The sequence below is a fragment of the Coturnix japonica genome, chromosome 7, assembly GCF_054131305.1.
Source record: "Coturnix japonica strain WE chromosome 7, WE-NBRP24, whole genome shotgun sequence".
NCBI lineage: Eukaryota > Metazoa > Chordata > Aves > Galliformes > Phasianidae > Coturnix > Coturnix japonica.
The window spans coordinates 31776786-31791984 of NC_140669.1; the positions used below are offsets into that span (position 1 = coordinate 31776786).

The following is a 15199-nucleotide window of genomic DNA, read 5'->3' on the forward strand; positions in this document are numbered from 1 at the left end:
CTCTCTTTTGGATAACAGTCGTTTGGCAGAACAGAGACGAAGGAAGGGATTTCTTCCAGGATCACGACCCAGAGCTGATCAAAGCAGAGAAACGGGAAGAAGTGGAGGAAGAGATCAGAGTGCAGGTGAGCTGACAGCAGTAAGAAGACTCTAATAACGTGCCTTGCTTATGTGTATCTCTCTGAAAATGGAAGAACCAGTCCTGGCATACACCTCACCTCCTTCCAGAGTGCCCACTATCTGTTCTCTGCTTTAATGCTTGTTTGGCCAAGCACTTCATTGCAAGGTGGTATGAGAAAAGAAGACTTAGAAAGATTCAATTGTGTGTGTCTGGACAGGTGGATGAACTGATGCAACAAAAGGTGAAGAATCTCAAGCTGGCCGTGGATGGAGAGATGAGTGGCAAAAAGAAAAGGGGGAAAAAGGGTGAAAAGGTAAGAGCAGCAAATTGTGAGAGTCTGAAGTAAGCATCAGTTTTCTGCCCACAGTGTGATCGGTGCAAGAGTTAGACCCGTGGACACCAAATGCAGAATGGTAACTGTACATTAAACAACCACTTCTAATGCCTTGGTGAAACCTTTCACTTCCCTATAGCAACACAGAGCTAACATCCAGCCAGGTGCACCTTAATGAACTACATGGCTACTTAGTGGAGCTGAGAACTTGAAGGAGCTGGGAACGTGTGACTAAACCAAGTTTATTTAAACATATCAAGTAGGTTACAGACATGCATTATTTTAATGTGTTAACCACACATCACGTTCACACCTATTTGCACAGCACTGCCATATGCAAAATCCCATAGCCTGTGGTTCCCAGAGTTCCTTCCCCAACCATTTAAACTGGAGATCGTGTCAGTACAAAATAACTGGGAGCTCACAGACCCTACCATTCAATCAGCAGTTGCACTTAAAAGGCACAGGGCAAACAGCCAACCCTAATCTCGTGTTGTGTTCCAGCTCTGTAATACTTTTAGCGTGCAAATATTGGATTTTGCAGTACTTCTACTCCAATTATCTTGAGAAATGCTCTTTCACCTGACGAAGGCGCAAGGGCAATTCAATAATGAAAGACTGGAGCGACTCTGAAAAGTGATACTGATTGGGTTTCTAAACCAGTTTCAAAAATAGCCAGGCTTAAGATGCCCAGACTGAATATTGCAGCAATATGTGAGCTGTTCTAGGCAGATGTGTTGAGCTGCTTGAGATCAGCTGGACAAAACCCTGCTTCAAAATGTCACATCATGATTTTAAAGCTTTAAGTCAGTTTGTTTCTTCGGTGGCGTTGGGGTGGTTTTGGGTGGTGAGAGTTTATTTAACTTCTGTTTTCCCGTGTTGTTCCAGTAGCCAGAGAGAAGGGGGGAGGGGAAGAAGGAAAAGCAGTGCTACTTAAATAAGTTCCCTAAAGGTTTTCCTCTGAAAAACATTGGTTCAGATAGTTTTATAAAGGAATGGTGGGGACTGCAAGGAGCTACCCGATTTAGAACATGTTTTCCCTATGCAAAGCTGTTTGAAGACTTCTGATTTACAACCTCCCAAACCATCAAACAGCACTTAACTTAAAGAGCAGATACTTCACCCTATCAAGAGTTGCTCTCACTGCATCTGAAGATAAAAAGCCCATTTGTCACCTCTGGAATGATAAGCTTATGTGGAAAGGCAGATTGCTCTGCTCATCACAAAGGGGTCTCCAAAATCATTAAGGTGGTCTGGTAACACCTAAACTGATTAGACTGCACCTGACTCACAACAGACCAACTGCTGTCATTTGAGGCAGAGCCCACATGCCCCTGCCTATGCTGGAAGCACCCCATGCTACTGATAGTTCCACTGTTAATTGTTATTATGGTCCAGAACACAAAATGTCCTCCTTCAGGGGACACTGTGACTGAGCAGGATGCCCCATCCCTGGAGGTGCTCAAGACCAGGCTGGATGTGGCTCTGGGCAGCTTGGTCTGGTGGCTGATGATCCTGCACACAGCAGGGATGTTGAAACCAGACCATTTTCAGACGGACCTTCTCGATCTGGGCCATTCTGTGATTCTATGAAGAGACTGACTGTAGCAGCTGCTACAGAAGGAGTCTAACATGACTTGATAAGAGCAAAACTGCAATAAGGCCAGAACTAAAGACAGGATGGGTCTGAGAACACCGATTCACAATCCCCATTGGATTTTTGTAGCCAGTGAAGTTCAGCCTCCCATCCCAGCATCACAAGTGATCCAAGGAATCCACTCCCAGCACTTCACAGTCTGGGACACTTGTTTCCCATAAACAACAAGAGCACTCTCCTCTCTTTGCTTTTCCCCCCCAGTTGGTGGCAGTCTCAAATCAGGGCCATGTTTGCTCATGGCAACCTCTGAGCTACTGAAAACATTCTCCTGAGGCCACACAGCAAGACAAGACACCACACTGAGCACGGAAGAGTCTTCTGTCATCTGCCAAGTAATAACAAATGCAGTTCACTACACAGTGATGTGTCAAAGCAGAAAATAACCCAGTGAACGGATGGCTAAACAGAAACTAGACTGACATTTCAGAGATAGGAGCAAGGAGATTTCCATTATAAATGATGAGCATGTTCACATTCATTAAACATTATCATTTCCTAAATAAAAGCAGCTCCCAGCAAGGCATTTTGGAGGGAAGCCATTGTCTACAATTCATATTTCCCCTTATCGCATCTCAGTGTCTGCCAAATTCCCCATAAATGCCGATGCGATTAGGAAAACACATTTTTCCCCCTGCACAGTACATTTTTGTCTTGCATTTATTGGTGAAGCTGCCTCGAGGACACCACCAGTTGGCCAATAAATTCAGCATATGCTTAGTGTCTTTGCATAGGTAGAAACTAGCTTTTCTTCCCAGCTAGACCCCACAATAATCAGTGTCTGACTTGCTGGAAGAAGGGTTAAAGACACAAAGCTGGATGAACAGAGAAATAAACTGCTGGCATCTCAGTATTTCCTCAGTTGTTGAAGCAGCATGGCACATATTTCGTTCTTCCTGCTCCTTTTCTTTAGGAGAAAAGCCCATATGCACATTCTAAGGGAAAAAAATCTGTCTTGATCTACTACCCATTTAAGTACATACCTAAATTTAAGCTGTAGAGGTCCTGTGTGTGTAGTGCCACAGAAGCCCTTTGTATGGACACCAGGGTTGGGTGCTGACGTGGCAAAAGGATTAATGATGCTTTCCTCTGCTAATCAACCCTAACTATATCTTACATGCCATAAGCTCTAATTAATGGAGGATCCAGATGCTACTTATTCACATCTTACTGTGTTTTCCTCCCCCATCAGTGTATAAAGAAAGCAGCCAACTAAGATGTAACATAGCAAAAGTGTGTTAAAAACATCAAGAGAAGAGCAGGTCACATTCTTCTGACCTCCTCAAGCTTTTTTTCCCCCAAGGCATTAGGAAAGCGAGAGCAGAAAGGATGTCTATTGGTTGGGAAGTCAGCTGGACAGACAGGAGAGTTGGCTCCAGGTCCTGCTCAAGCAGAGGACCTTAGGGATGCTACTGCATGTGCATTTTAATACAACATGAAAAACATGAGCAGGGTCTGGAGAAGCAAATTGGATCCCACACCCTTTTTCTTCTGTAGGCAAAGGCTATGCCCAACCGCAGGAATGAGGGAGATAAGCTCTTAAAGAAGCCAGAGCTTCTTTACCTCTCCCATGAGTGAGGCACTTCCAAACATGAACATGCACTGCACTTTTATACACAGGGGTATGACTTCCTTACCTAAGAGCATTCAAAAGTCTGATTTGTTCCTTTTGGATTCTTTGATAATGAGGATCGTGTCCAAATACTGGATGCAGTCCTCATGTTACTTCAGTAGGTTCAAGTATATATAACTATATACATATATATCTGTACTAATGCCACTAATTCCTGCCTCTCTCTGTGGTCTTCAGAAACAGAAGGGGGGGAAGAAGAAATTATCTGAGCTGGAGAAAGATCTGACTCCTGACAGGTAAATAAAGATAGTACCTTTCTGCTACCTCTCTGCTGCCCTCCAGAAAGGGCAGTACCCCCAGATAACAGGGCAAAGAACACTGCTGTAAGGGTACACAGCCCACCTCCAGCACCACACACAAATAAGGTGCATTCTTCAACTTGAGCTAGTCTCTGTTAATTTCAGTGTGGTTATTTCCACTCTGTAGAGCCACAGATATATAACACAGAGTATGACACCTCCCTCCCCAGGGCTATTTGCAATTGGGTCTGCAGGTGCAGAAGCACCTGGCAATTGGGCTGGCTGACAGATTTCCCATCTCAGCTGCAGTCTGATAAGAGAGGCTGCAGACAGCCCTGTACTCTATAAATCAACACCTCAGAGGTAAAACACACACTGCATAAATCAGTCTTATCTGTATGAGTTCTAGTGGATTTCACAGCCTTTTGTGTACCCTTGCTCTCATAAACAACCTTGTTTTACAGGGATGATTTGAGGTTTGGTGTTTTCTTATTACTACTGCTGTATTAATTGTGCTGTAAGCACTGCATAAGCATAAGGTTTCCCAGCTGAAATGGAAAAAGGCTATAAACTTCAAACATACGTAGGGTTTATTGCCCAGCTGAAAGCTTCTATTACATTTTCCTATTGTAGCAATATCAGGATATCCCAATGAGACAGGCAGCAGAAAGAAAAAGCTTAGATAATGAAATGAAATAATGTGTATAGTGCTGGTATGGTAAGAGACCTAGAAAGGCTCAGATCTGTATTGTTTACACTAAGAGTATAACAAGAACTTCAGACAGCTACATTCATTTCATGAAGTCCTTGCATCCATGTCAAACCTTATGCCAAAAAAATGTCACTGATGTTAATATTTAGATAGGTCTCCAAAAGAGAGACTAAGGAGGAAACTGACTACAAATATAAAGCACATTAAACCTCTACCAACCACTGGTAGAGACAGGAAGAAACCTTTCCCCTGCACAAGTTATATCATAGTTTCTACTATGCTATTCCCCCATGGGAATATGTATGCTTTTCCCCCAACCCTCTGGCCATCATCACCCAGACACTGCAGTAGATGGACCACTGATTGCTTCAGTTGAGCCACTGCCAGTACGTTCCTGATGAGGTGACTCTATTGTAAACAGAATAAATTCCAGGAAGAATTAATGAATTACTACTAATTGGAGAGCTAAGTGAATAGGTATAGTAGTGTTAGGATAGCTATTATTGTATAATTTAAAAATAATTTCCCAGTAATTGATATTAATGAACAAGTCTATTACACGAGTCATAACTGATCTTGCATCACCCACCTGGCAATGGGAGCAGCGCAGGAGTGTGCAAGAGGTAGGAAAGGACTCTTTGCCATAACACACAAAGCAATGCTTATGGATTTCATATTGATGGAGCTAATCACCTCAAACTCTGGGCTACAAGGTGCATTTATAAAGGAGGGGAAGCATAAATAACTGTGAAGCTAGCTTAGTTGCTGAAGGACTGAGTCTTATTTACAGTGCCCCATAACTTCTGAGTGATGCTTCTTGCCCACAGGACCATCGATTCTCTGTACAGGGAACTGGCTGAAGAAGGAATACTAATAAAAGTCAAGCCAGTGAATCTTTCCGACTACGTTGGTAAAGTACACAATTTACAGCTAAAATTTGACGTTCAATCAGACCAAATCTCAGCCATTCAAGGTTCACCAACCCCTGTTTCCTGCCAAGAATTAGTTCAAGAGTAATGCAAATCACTTCTGTTCCTTAGGGGTGCCTCGTGCCTTTCACTTCTGCCCCTGAAGCCTGGGTCTGCTTGTTGAGCTGGTGTTCTGCTCCAAGCACTTGGAGGCCTTGGGTGGTCTGGGATGACACAAGCCATCTGAGGTGTAACCAGGGCATCCTCTGAGGAGCACAGCAGGCAGAGCAAACTCACCCCCTTTCCTCCACCTCCCTGAACCTTGAGATGTATCTGGGTATTTAAATAGAAGGCCTCTGCCTAGTTCTGCATTTCAGAACCCTCTTGCCCAAGCAGTACTGTCTGTCCTTCCCAAGGTCATTTCTGTCCAGCAGACATCCCAAGTGCAGTTGTTTAGAGAACACATCTTGGCCAACAGATAATAACTAACAGCAGACAACATCAAACTGGGGAGCAAGCTGGCATGAACTTGGGCCATCTTCAAGATCAAGGGAGGTTTGAACCTTGGCTTCTCTGCAATACAAAGGCTGCCCTAAGTCACATCAACAACACCCCCTGCCAGCAGAAGATCCTGGACATAAAAATAGAGCATAGCATTGCCCATCTAGCTGCCCACACCCATGACAGGACCCCAACATGTCCTAGTACCAAGGTGGCCCAGACTACCAATGTTGCTATTCCATACAGCAATCAGTCACACTCCCAAGGCTGCCAGAACAAGGCACAGAAGCTATTTGAAGTTGGCCTAGGTTTCAGACTTCAAAGTAATTGTTTTTAATGCTACATTTCTCTCTTTAAGTATCCAAGGGCACAAAGACTGCAGAAAAATCAGTCCTCATCTGCTCTGCTCCTGCAGGGCTGCATCCCAAGGAAGGTCACTCACTCCCAGCTCCTGGGTAAAGGACAAAGGGTGGAATTGTGCTGTACAGCGAGTAAAGGCACCAAAATATCCCTCTCTATGACAAACTGACATCGCTGAACTAATTTTCTTGGTGACCTTATCTAAATTAGTCAGAGAATATCCACCGTGATTTATGTTCAGTTGCAATTAAACCCTTTGATGCCTTCTAATTAAATCTGTGAAGATTAATTCCTATCCGGTTCTTTTGATTTCTCCTTAAATAAAAGATAAAACCTGAAATGAATTTCATCCTTCAGAGGGGAGGGGTGGTTGCACCACAACTCATCTGCCTTTCTACCCCAAAGCACAACTCCAATTTTCTCACTTGGCCAACACTGACTCACTGGTTCTGAAAGCCCTCACGCTTTCCCTTTTTATCTCCAATAGAACATAAATGCTGTTGTTTTTCCATCCACATTCATTGTGACTACGCATAACTTACACTAAGAAACAATCACCAACTCAGTTATCACAAGAATTCCTGCTTGTGGCCTGTCCTTTTGGGTCTTTGGTTTCCCACTCATCTTCTAGATGGACTTTGACAGGTCAAGCAATGTGATTACAGCTCTGTAACAAGAGCTGAGGCAAGATTAGATCACTTCAGTAAATGTCAGTGATTTTTCACATCTTTGGGGTTGTTTTTGAACAAAGAAGGTGAACTGCAAAGCAAAATCCCCACCAAATGAGGTGAAGCTCTTAAATGCCTTACATAGAACAAAGCTGAAATGCACAGCAGTCAGGAGATAAGGCTGTTAGTCTCTCTCTCCCTTATCAAAATCCTTCCGATAGAGTGTAGATCACCAGCACACCAGCCCTGCAAAACCCCAAGTCTGGAAGCCCCTTGCCAGCAGCATGCTTTGCTGCAATACTAATGGTTCTTCTCCACAAAGTTTATTGAATAACTTTCTCAAGACTGACTGAATACCTACAGCCTTGTTAGCAGGAAGAGCCCATAGTGCATTCAATGCTATTTTCCTCATTGCATTCCCCTTTCCAGCATCTCAGGGTCACATTCCCAATATTGCCCCATCTGAGTGTCCATCCCATGATAGCTCAGCATTTACTGAGAGCATTATGTTATCCTATGGCAGTCCCAAATTCCTTGAGTTATGCATTTTATAACAACTCACTGTCACATTGATTAAGCCCATGCTTCCTTCCTGCAGGCGAGTACAGCTATCTGGGGACCACACTGTGTCAGGTGGATGTAGAGCCCATGCCCTCTCTCGCCGATATCAGACAGCTGGTAGCACTGTATGGAATACTACCCTTAGGTAAGAGCACTGTAGCAATCACTGCAGGGCAGGCTACGATGGCTTTGCCTCCTGTCGCTAACGTGCATTTTTACTAGCTTTGACAGGGCTTGATTAATGGTAATCTAAAGCATTTTGCAGTATAATTGTTTTTCAATTAGGCATTCCAAGTGAAGACCGTATCATTTTAATAGTGCATCGAGGAGCTTGCACATGCTATTGTCAGGTATTGTGTTTCCATACCATCTCTGTTCTCATGTTAACAGTTTGTGAATGGCAGCACATAAAAGGAAATCACTTGGGAAAGATAATAACTAAAACAAGCTCCAGTGATCAAAATTAATCAAGTTAAGGGAAGGGCCAAGGTTGCAATTTACCTTTTACAAGCTGGCTAATGTTACTCAGTATCAAACAATGCAATCATTTAAGGAATTAATCTGAGTATGTTTTGGACATCAGAGAGAGCACTTAAATATGCCCTTGCAGTTTTAAAGCCAGACTTAAGCAGCATCCAGCAAAGCTTTGCCGGGTTAGGTTGTTTTCTTTTAATGTAAAAATCTGCTTCATATTTTGCTTGGGAATGGCATGAAGCCAAGCTCCGCTGATTGCAAGAAGTGCTTGTCTCAAGGGCCTCTTATCCTTCACTCTCATCATTTTCAATTTGAGATTTGATTTTGGGGAAGATTTTAACTGGGCATATCCACCCCCAGGCCGTGTCACTATCTGCTCACCCCCTCAATATGGGCAGAATAACATCTCAGCTCTTCTCATTCTGGTGAATGTAGCAAAGATGACACAGCCCTCTGCTTTTCCTTGCTCTGTGCATGCCTTCCAAGCGCTTGGGCCACTTGGGGTGCACGCACAACAGGGACCCACCATCCACCAGAAGGGCTCAGTGCAATGACCCTTCTTTGGCTGCTAATTGGGAAGAATCATCCCTTACCCCCAAGTGAAGAGTGCTCAATCTGAAGAGTCAAGTTAATGAACACAATGCTACCAGCACCAATGCTGTTCTCCTTAGCCAAAGTCTTCCCATCTGGTTTGGGGTAATGCTCAGGGGTTGGCCACAGTAATGACCGCAGTCAGCTGGAAGACTTGAGCTGTTATCCCTCTCCGCACTGACTCCATATGGTTTTTCACATATCAGATAACTCCTCCAAGGTTATGTTTTAACACCATCTAATCGAGTGAAATCAAGCCCCAAGACACTCCCAAAGCAGGGGGGAAGGAAGCCTGTAAATTTTCTACCATTTATGAAATTGGCAAAAACATCTAAGGAGAAGAGACCCTGCACTAGTTCAACAAACAGCATACTTGCAATAGCAGCTTGAAAAATGCCTTTGAGTAAAAAAATATTTCCCAAGCCAAGAAAATCTCAGGAACGGTTTCACCTTTTGGGCAATACGTTATGGATGACATTTCACTTAATTGGTCTCAGAACTAGTTAATCATTATATCCTTGTGTGTAGTTTATTCTTGAGGTTTTCACCTGATAGCAAGGAAAGTTCCAGCTGAAACAGCACTGAAAACACAAGCAGCTGAAATAAGCAGGAGACAATGGTAGAAGACACACATCATCTTTAACCTATAGAGGAATTTGCTGCTCCCCTCCATAATACATCTATGTATAATAGTAATAGATTATTAATATTTAGTCATTTTATACAAAAGCTGGGTGGCTGACAGCTTCACTACATCTTTCATGGCACTGAAATAATGGCATTTATCTTAGCACCAGGTTCATTGACATCCATGCACAGAGTCCAACCCACAGAACACAGATAAGTTGGATTTGTTGTTTGGTATCACTCTTGCCTACCTGCCTGCCTTATCAGAAACCCCTTCTCTGAAAGGAAGTTCTTAAAACTTGAGTTTCTATCACCATCAAGCACTTGAACCGTGCTGCAAGTATTTCTGCCAGGCTTTCTCAAGTGATGGAGCAGTTACCTTACAGCCCAGACTGAACTTAAACCTAGAGCAGGCAATGAGTCACACTTGGAAGTGCTGAGCACTCGATGCAAGCAAAGCAAAGCAACCAGAAATGCTCAGCCAAAGGGAACAGAAAATGGATCCACTTTCTCCAAGCAGAGATTTCACTTGCTCTGCAACATGCAGCTGCCACGTCCCAGGCTAGGGGATAACACACACTGCTCTGCAGATGAGCTGATGACACCCAGCAGCAATGCATGGGAGGGATATAGGGAATAAAAGACTCTAGATCAGGGCTAGGCTAAGTAATGTGGTCAGTTCAAAAAATTACTTGTTTTCAGTGGAGAGGAAAAGCGCCCTAAAAATGGAGGTGCAGGCAGAAAGTAAACAAGAGAAAGTGAAATGCATGGTAACATCTGGTTTCAAAATCACTGACAAACGCAGCAGTAATAGATAGTCCCATTAGCTTATTTTCTCTAAAGCTGGAAAGCATCATGTCAGACAGCAGCAGGAAGGAGCTCTGCTAGTCCCACGTGCAGCACAAATCTACACCTTTGTCCAAGTTCAGGAAGATTTGCTCTGACAAATGCTAAGCTTAAAGTCACAGGAACATCTCTTAACTAGGCCTTTGCTTGTCATTAGTTAGCAACTGTACACTCAAGTGTGCTATTGCCACAGCACTGGTTACACAGAAGTTAACTCCACAGCTCTTGTGTTATATTAAAACAGTGAATTCACATTATAAAACACTTAACGTGATGAGAAGAGGTAGAATAGTTTCAGTACCTTTATGGAAGACTTAAATGAAAACAATAACAGCACCATATGACTTTCTACAGGCTCCCAAACAGCCCACGAGAAGGCTCCGTTGGTGAAAGCCTTATTACTAGCTGGCCCCTCTGGTGTTGGGAAGAAGATGCTGGTCCATGCTATCTGCACAGAAACAGGAGCCAACCTCTTCAACTTATCCCCTTCCAACATCGCTGCAAAGTACCCAGGCAAGAGTGGCCTGCAGATGATGCTCCACATGGTTCTCAAGGTACTGTGCTTTTTGTACTGCTCTAGAGCTTTCCCACAGAAGATGTAAAAGAGGAACACCTTATGATTCCTGGTCCTGAGCCTTGTTTAGCAGGTACATCAGTTACACCGGATCCATAAAGGAGTGCCAGTCTAGATTTGAAACTCCCTTCCTGCCTCTCAAACCACTTGCTGACAGCCAAGGATGGAACACCCCTTGAGAAATCCCTTGTAGTAGCCATACTTTTCACATCAACATGTCTACAAGCTTTATGTTACCTCCAATATGAAAAGCATCAGATACAAAGCTTTCTGTTTATGTGCACATCAGTCAGGAATGCGTTTCATGCAGCCTTTAATCACATACCAGACTGGAGGTGGTCACAAATCTCCTCCCTGGGACCATTGCTGCAAAGCAGCTCTCCCCTGTACTGCTCTCCGTTTACCTATCAGCAAGCTTTTCAAAAGAGAGAATCTCAATTCAAGATTACTTTAACAGAAACACATAAGAAGTCTGGAAATGAAAGAAGGCATATGAGCTGTGAAGAACATATCCCAAATCCTCATCATGAGATGCTATCCTGGCAGGATTTCTGCTAAGGAAGGAAGCTGGTAAACATTTCCAGAAGAAATGCATTTAGGCAAAAAAGCACAGCATATACACCAGGAATAGCCCAATGCTGTATTTCCCCTCTCCCCCCATCAGAGGCCTGCTAAAAGGCTGAATTCAGATTGGCTTTCCCCGGGATTCAATCAGATGTACTTGATTAAAGCCAGCATTATAATAGCCTTCGTGGCAGGTGCCTCCATCCCCAGGAGAAACAGGTTTCACAATTAAAAGCATTGCAAACCCCAAGGAGCCCATTCCTTGCTGGTCAAAGCTGCACCCATAGCCCTTTTAGGCTGTAACACTAGCACTGTCTAGCATTCCCTATGCCACCAGACTGAGCTAGTACTCTCTCCTCCCCACATCTCAGCCTTCTCTACTGACTTTCTGTGCTTTGCTATTGATGAAAGCACATGTCTGACTGCAGGCACAGCACACACACACCATCCCTTCCATTATCCAGTCCCTGCTGGAGCACAGGGCTGTTAAACACAGGAGAATAGAGGGCGGCATTCTTACACCTATAGAAGGTTCCAGCAGAATGAATTAAGGTGGTGGTGGTGGGGGCGGGTTAATACTTCTCTACTGCAGCCCCTACAGAAGCATAGGTGATACTTTGGCTCTCCTCCACAGAGCACTATGATGCAAGTTGCTCACAGTCAGTCACACTAAATAAGCTCCAGGTGACCAACAGGTGACTTGTTCCAACTGCAGCAGCACTGCTCTGAATTCCATTTCTCTCATAACAAAATAGCACAGCGCACTCCCTCTTCCCAAGGAATACTTTGCATGTTAATTCCTCTACCCATTCATAATGGCATAACACCTGTCTTAGCATCATTCAAGTCAGCTGTGCTTAATTACCACTCCTTTGGGTGCTTGACCTCTCCTTGCCACCTCTATCCCCATGGCTGTGTTGCTAATTTGTCTAATCCCCTCACTATTTTGATTTGGATTGCATAGATTCTCAGAGCCAGGCTGGAAGCCAGCTTGGTCTACACAACTAGGTCAGCTCCCACCTTCGATCTGGTCTACATTACCAGCTGCCATCACTAGGAGCTGAGTAGGTTGTCCTTGGCAGCTTGGAACCCTACCCCTTCCTTCAAGTTTTGTAACTGAGTGCTGGCTGTTGGCAATTGTTTCATGGAGATGCCCTAAACCAATGAATAGCACCGGGGAAAGAAAAAAGTAATGAAGAGCTCATTTGTTTCAGACAAGAGCCAAACCCATTTCTTTTTTCCCCTCTGTTATTTCTGGGAGGAGACTACAAGACATATACCAGCCTTGATCCAAAAGAGAGACGTGTGTTGCTCAAAGTGTGCATTTTTAATGTCACAAGAGGGCAATGACTCCTCAAACCAGAGCAGGAAAGCCCCGACATTTCAATCTGCCTATTGAAAAAAGTTGGGAGCACCAAGCTCTGACAGTTGCATTCTCCATAAAGACACAAAGCCTACCAGGTCAACTCTGCTTCTGGGAAGAGGATCTGTCTCAAACAAAGACACAAAGCTCAAACCAGAGCATCCCAGAACATTTCAGCAAAGCCACATTTCCCATGCATTAAGCCAGCTTGAACTCAAATGGAGTTCTCTGCTAGCTTGTACCAATCAAGGGTCAGCTCTCTCATCACAAACCAACACAGCTGTGCTACAGCTCATAGACAAGACGTGAAGAAAAATAGGGAAGGAAGCATAGGAACAAAATCAGATCCACAGAGGCTCGTGGAGGAAAGAAAAAGGCAGATGGCATGACGAGACATGGTGTAAAACACAAATAGTACACAAGGCTCAACTCCGAGGCAATACAAGCATCCATCAGGTCAATCGCTACTAGAATGACACAGCACTGACCAGATAAAAAGGTTGGGAAAGGTGATCAGGAGGAAATAAGGACACAGTAACGAGGGGATTAACATCTCTATGCAAAAGTTCCACTGCCCAGTTCTGCAGCGCAAGCAAGCTACAGGTATTTCATCACCGTCAGGAGACTGCATTATCGGGCTCTTTGGTCACGCTGTATAGCACATTGGAGGCAAATATCTTACACAAAAAAAGGTGATTTAGTTGATTTAGGATTAAATGGTAAAATCCTTGCACTGAGTGGCAACATAATTTCATCAGCGTTGGTTCTTTTCACACTGAATCGGGTTTATTCATTTGTAACCACTGCTGCATTGTCCCTCTGGACAGGTCATTTTTAAGACAATCTGAAGAACTAAGAACGGTTTACCTGAGGGCACCGAACATTTCACTGTCAAAAGGGACTCCCATTACAGCTGAGCTGTGGGAACAGCACTATCAGCCTTCCCTCTAGTTGTCCAGGAAGGATTCTTACATTGCCGCAGCACAGCCTGCTAGAAACCCAAACCTTAAGGTGATGCTGGGCAGGATTAGAAGGGTGAAGGAGCCATCTGCTGGCAGCTCCTCCAAACCAGGGAGAATGCAGCAAAGCTAACAACATTTCAATTACAAATTAATTACGTACAGCGCATTTAATTATCCATGGATTCAAACTGTCCGTGGATAATTTAGATGAAGCGCTTTCATAGGGACATGCAGCATATCTGCCAACAGCGTAAATGAGATGCTTCTGGCAGCCTGATCTGTCATCTGGAGAAGACAACAGAACTCGATGCACTGTGTTTGAGCTGCTAGATCACAGCCTACCAGCACTAGAAAGATAAAGGTACAAAGCAGCCTACATCCATAGAATCATAGGATGGCCTGGGTTGAAAAGGACCACAAGGATCATCCAGTTTCACCCCCTACGTGCAGGGTTGCCAACCACACACCGGGCTGCCCAGAGCCACAATCAGCCTGCATCCAAGTTGTTGCTCCAACACAGAACACACAAGGAAGGACTTATTTAAGAGGCAGCTGGCATTGAGTGTGTTCATGGTATTACTACTTAACTAGGGTACAAAACAAAAGAAGAGAACAGGTGTGAAAATGGTGAGAGCCCTTCCTTAGCAGTTAAAATGCAACTCTGGGCTGGTTAAAGCCTTCAGGCTGTTTGAAGGTTACTAACCACAGAACCACCTCTGAGCCAAATGGGGAAGCTCCCTCCAGACTGCAACAGCCCTAAAAAGACATCACAACTCCCTTTGAAACACATAAGCAGAGCTCAGCCACTGCCAACAGCTTAATAGTCTCCATGACCTTCCCCAGCCTTATTCCCTACGTCACATTGTGCTGCAGCATCAGACAAGCAAGTAGAGAAAAAATACTGCAGAAAAGCTGCATTACTTCTCACCTTCACACAACTACGGCAACATACAGAGCAAAACCACCAGGATGAGACTGTTCTCTAGAGGAAGGAAACACGCAGCACTGCTTTGCATCAGCTTTAGCAGAGAAACAACCCACATCAGCATGGAGGTCAACCACTGTTAGAAAGCTCCCCTCAGCAGTGCTGAGTTTGGGGAGGATCTCTGACTCAGAGCACCCACAGACTCCATAGCACTTAAAGCACAAATACTGCCCTTCAAGAAAACATACATTGCTATTAATAAATGAATCACAACTTACCTTTCTGATCTTCTTGAGTTTGAGCTATCCAAAGAATCTTCCCCTTCCAGCTCCAGCACAGGATCTGCTGTAACTGCCATAACCTTCTTCCACCTGCCTTCAAGACTGCCTATAAGCAGCTAAAAGCTAATTGAATTCACCTGCAATTGCAAATCAGAAGGGCTGATTGCACTTCCAGCAGGTGTGTGAGCTCTGGACTAACAGGATGCCCAGCAGAAAGCCCTGAGCTTAGGAATGCTGCTGCATAGCTCTGCTCAGTGCAACCACAAACCTGTCCCCTCTGATGTGCCTTGCAGAGCGTGTG

The 15199-nt window shown here is 44.2% G+C and overlaps 1 protein-coding gene and 1 long non-coding RNA gene across 3 annotated transcripts in view; one reads left to right on the forward strand and one right to left on the reverse strand.

Moving 5' to 3' along the window:
* Positions 1-15199, forward strand: part of DRC11 (dynein regulatory complex subunit 11) — an 81881-nt gene that overhangs the window by 57464 nt on the left and 9218 nt on the right. The window contains exons 10-15 of one of the 2 annotated variants that reach the window (XM_015867813.3): positions 19-125; positions 339-434; positions 3920-3978; positions 5521-5603; positions 7729-7836; positions 10584-10783. In XM_015867813.3, coding sequence (XP_015723299.2) covers positions 19-125; positions 339-434; positions 3920-3978; positions 5521-5603; positions 7729-7836; positions 10584-10783 — 653 coding nt within the window. Of the gene's footprint in view, positions 1-18; positions 126-338; positions 435-3919; positions 3979-5520; positions 5604-6517; positions 6765-7728; positions 7837-10583; positions 10784-15199 lie in introns of those variants that run through there. The other variant, XM_085552864.1, reaches the window with a different exon arrangement.
* The window catches only part of LOC107316401 (uncharacterized), a 62257-nt gene that overhangs the window by 37985 nt on the left and 9073 nt on the right, over positions 1-15199 (reverse strand). The window lies entirely within an intron of this gene.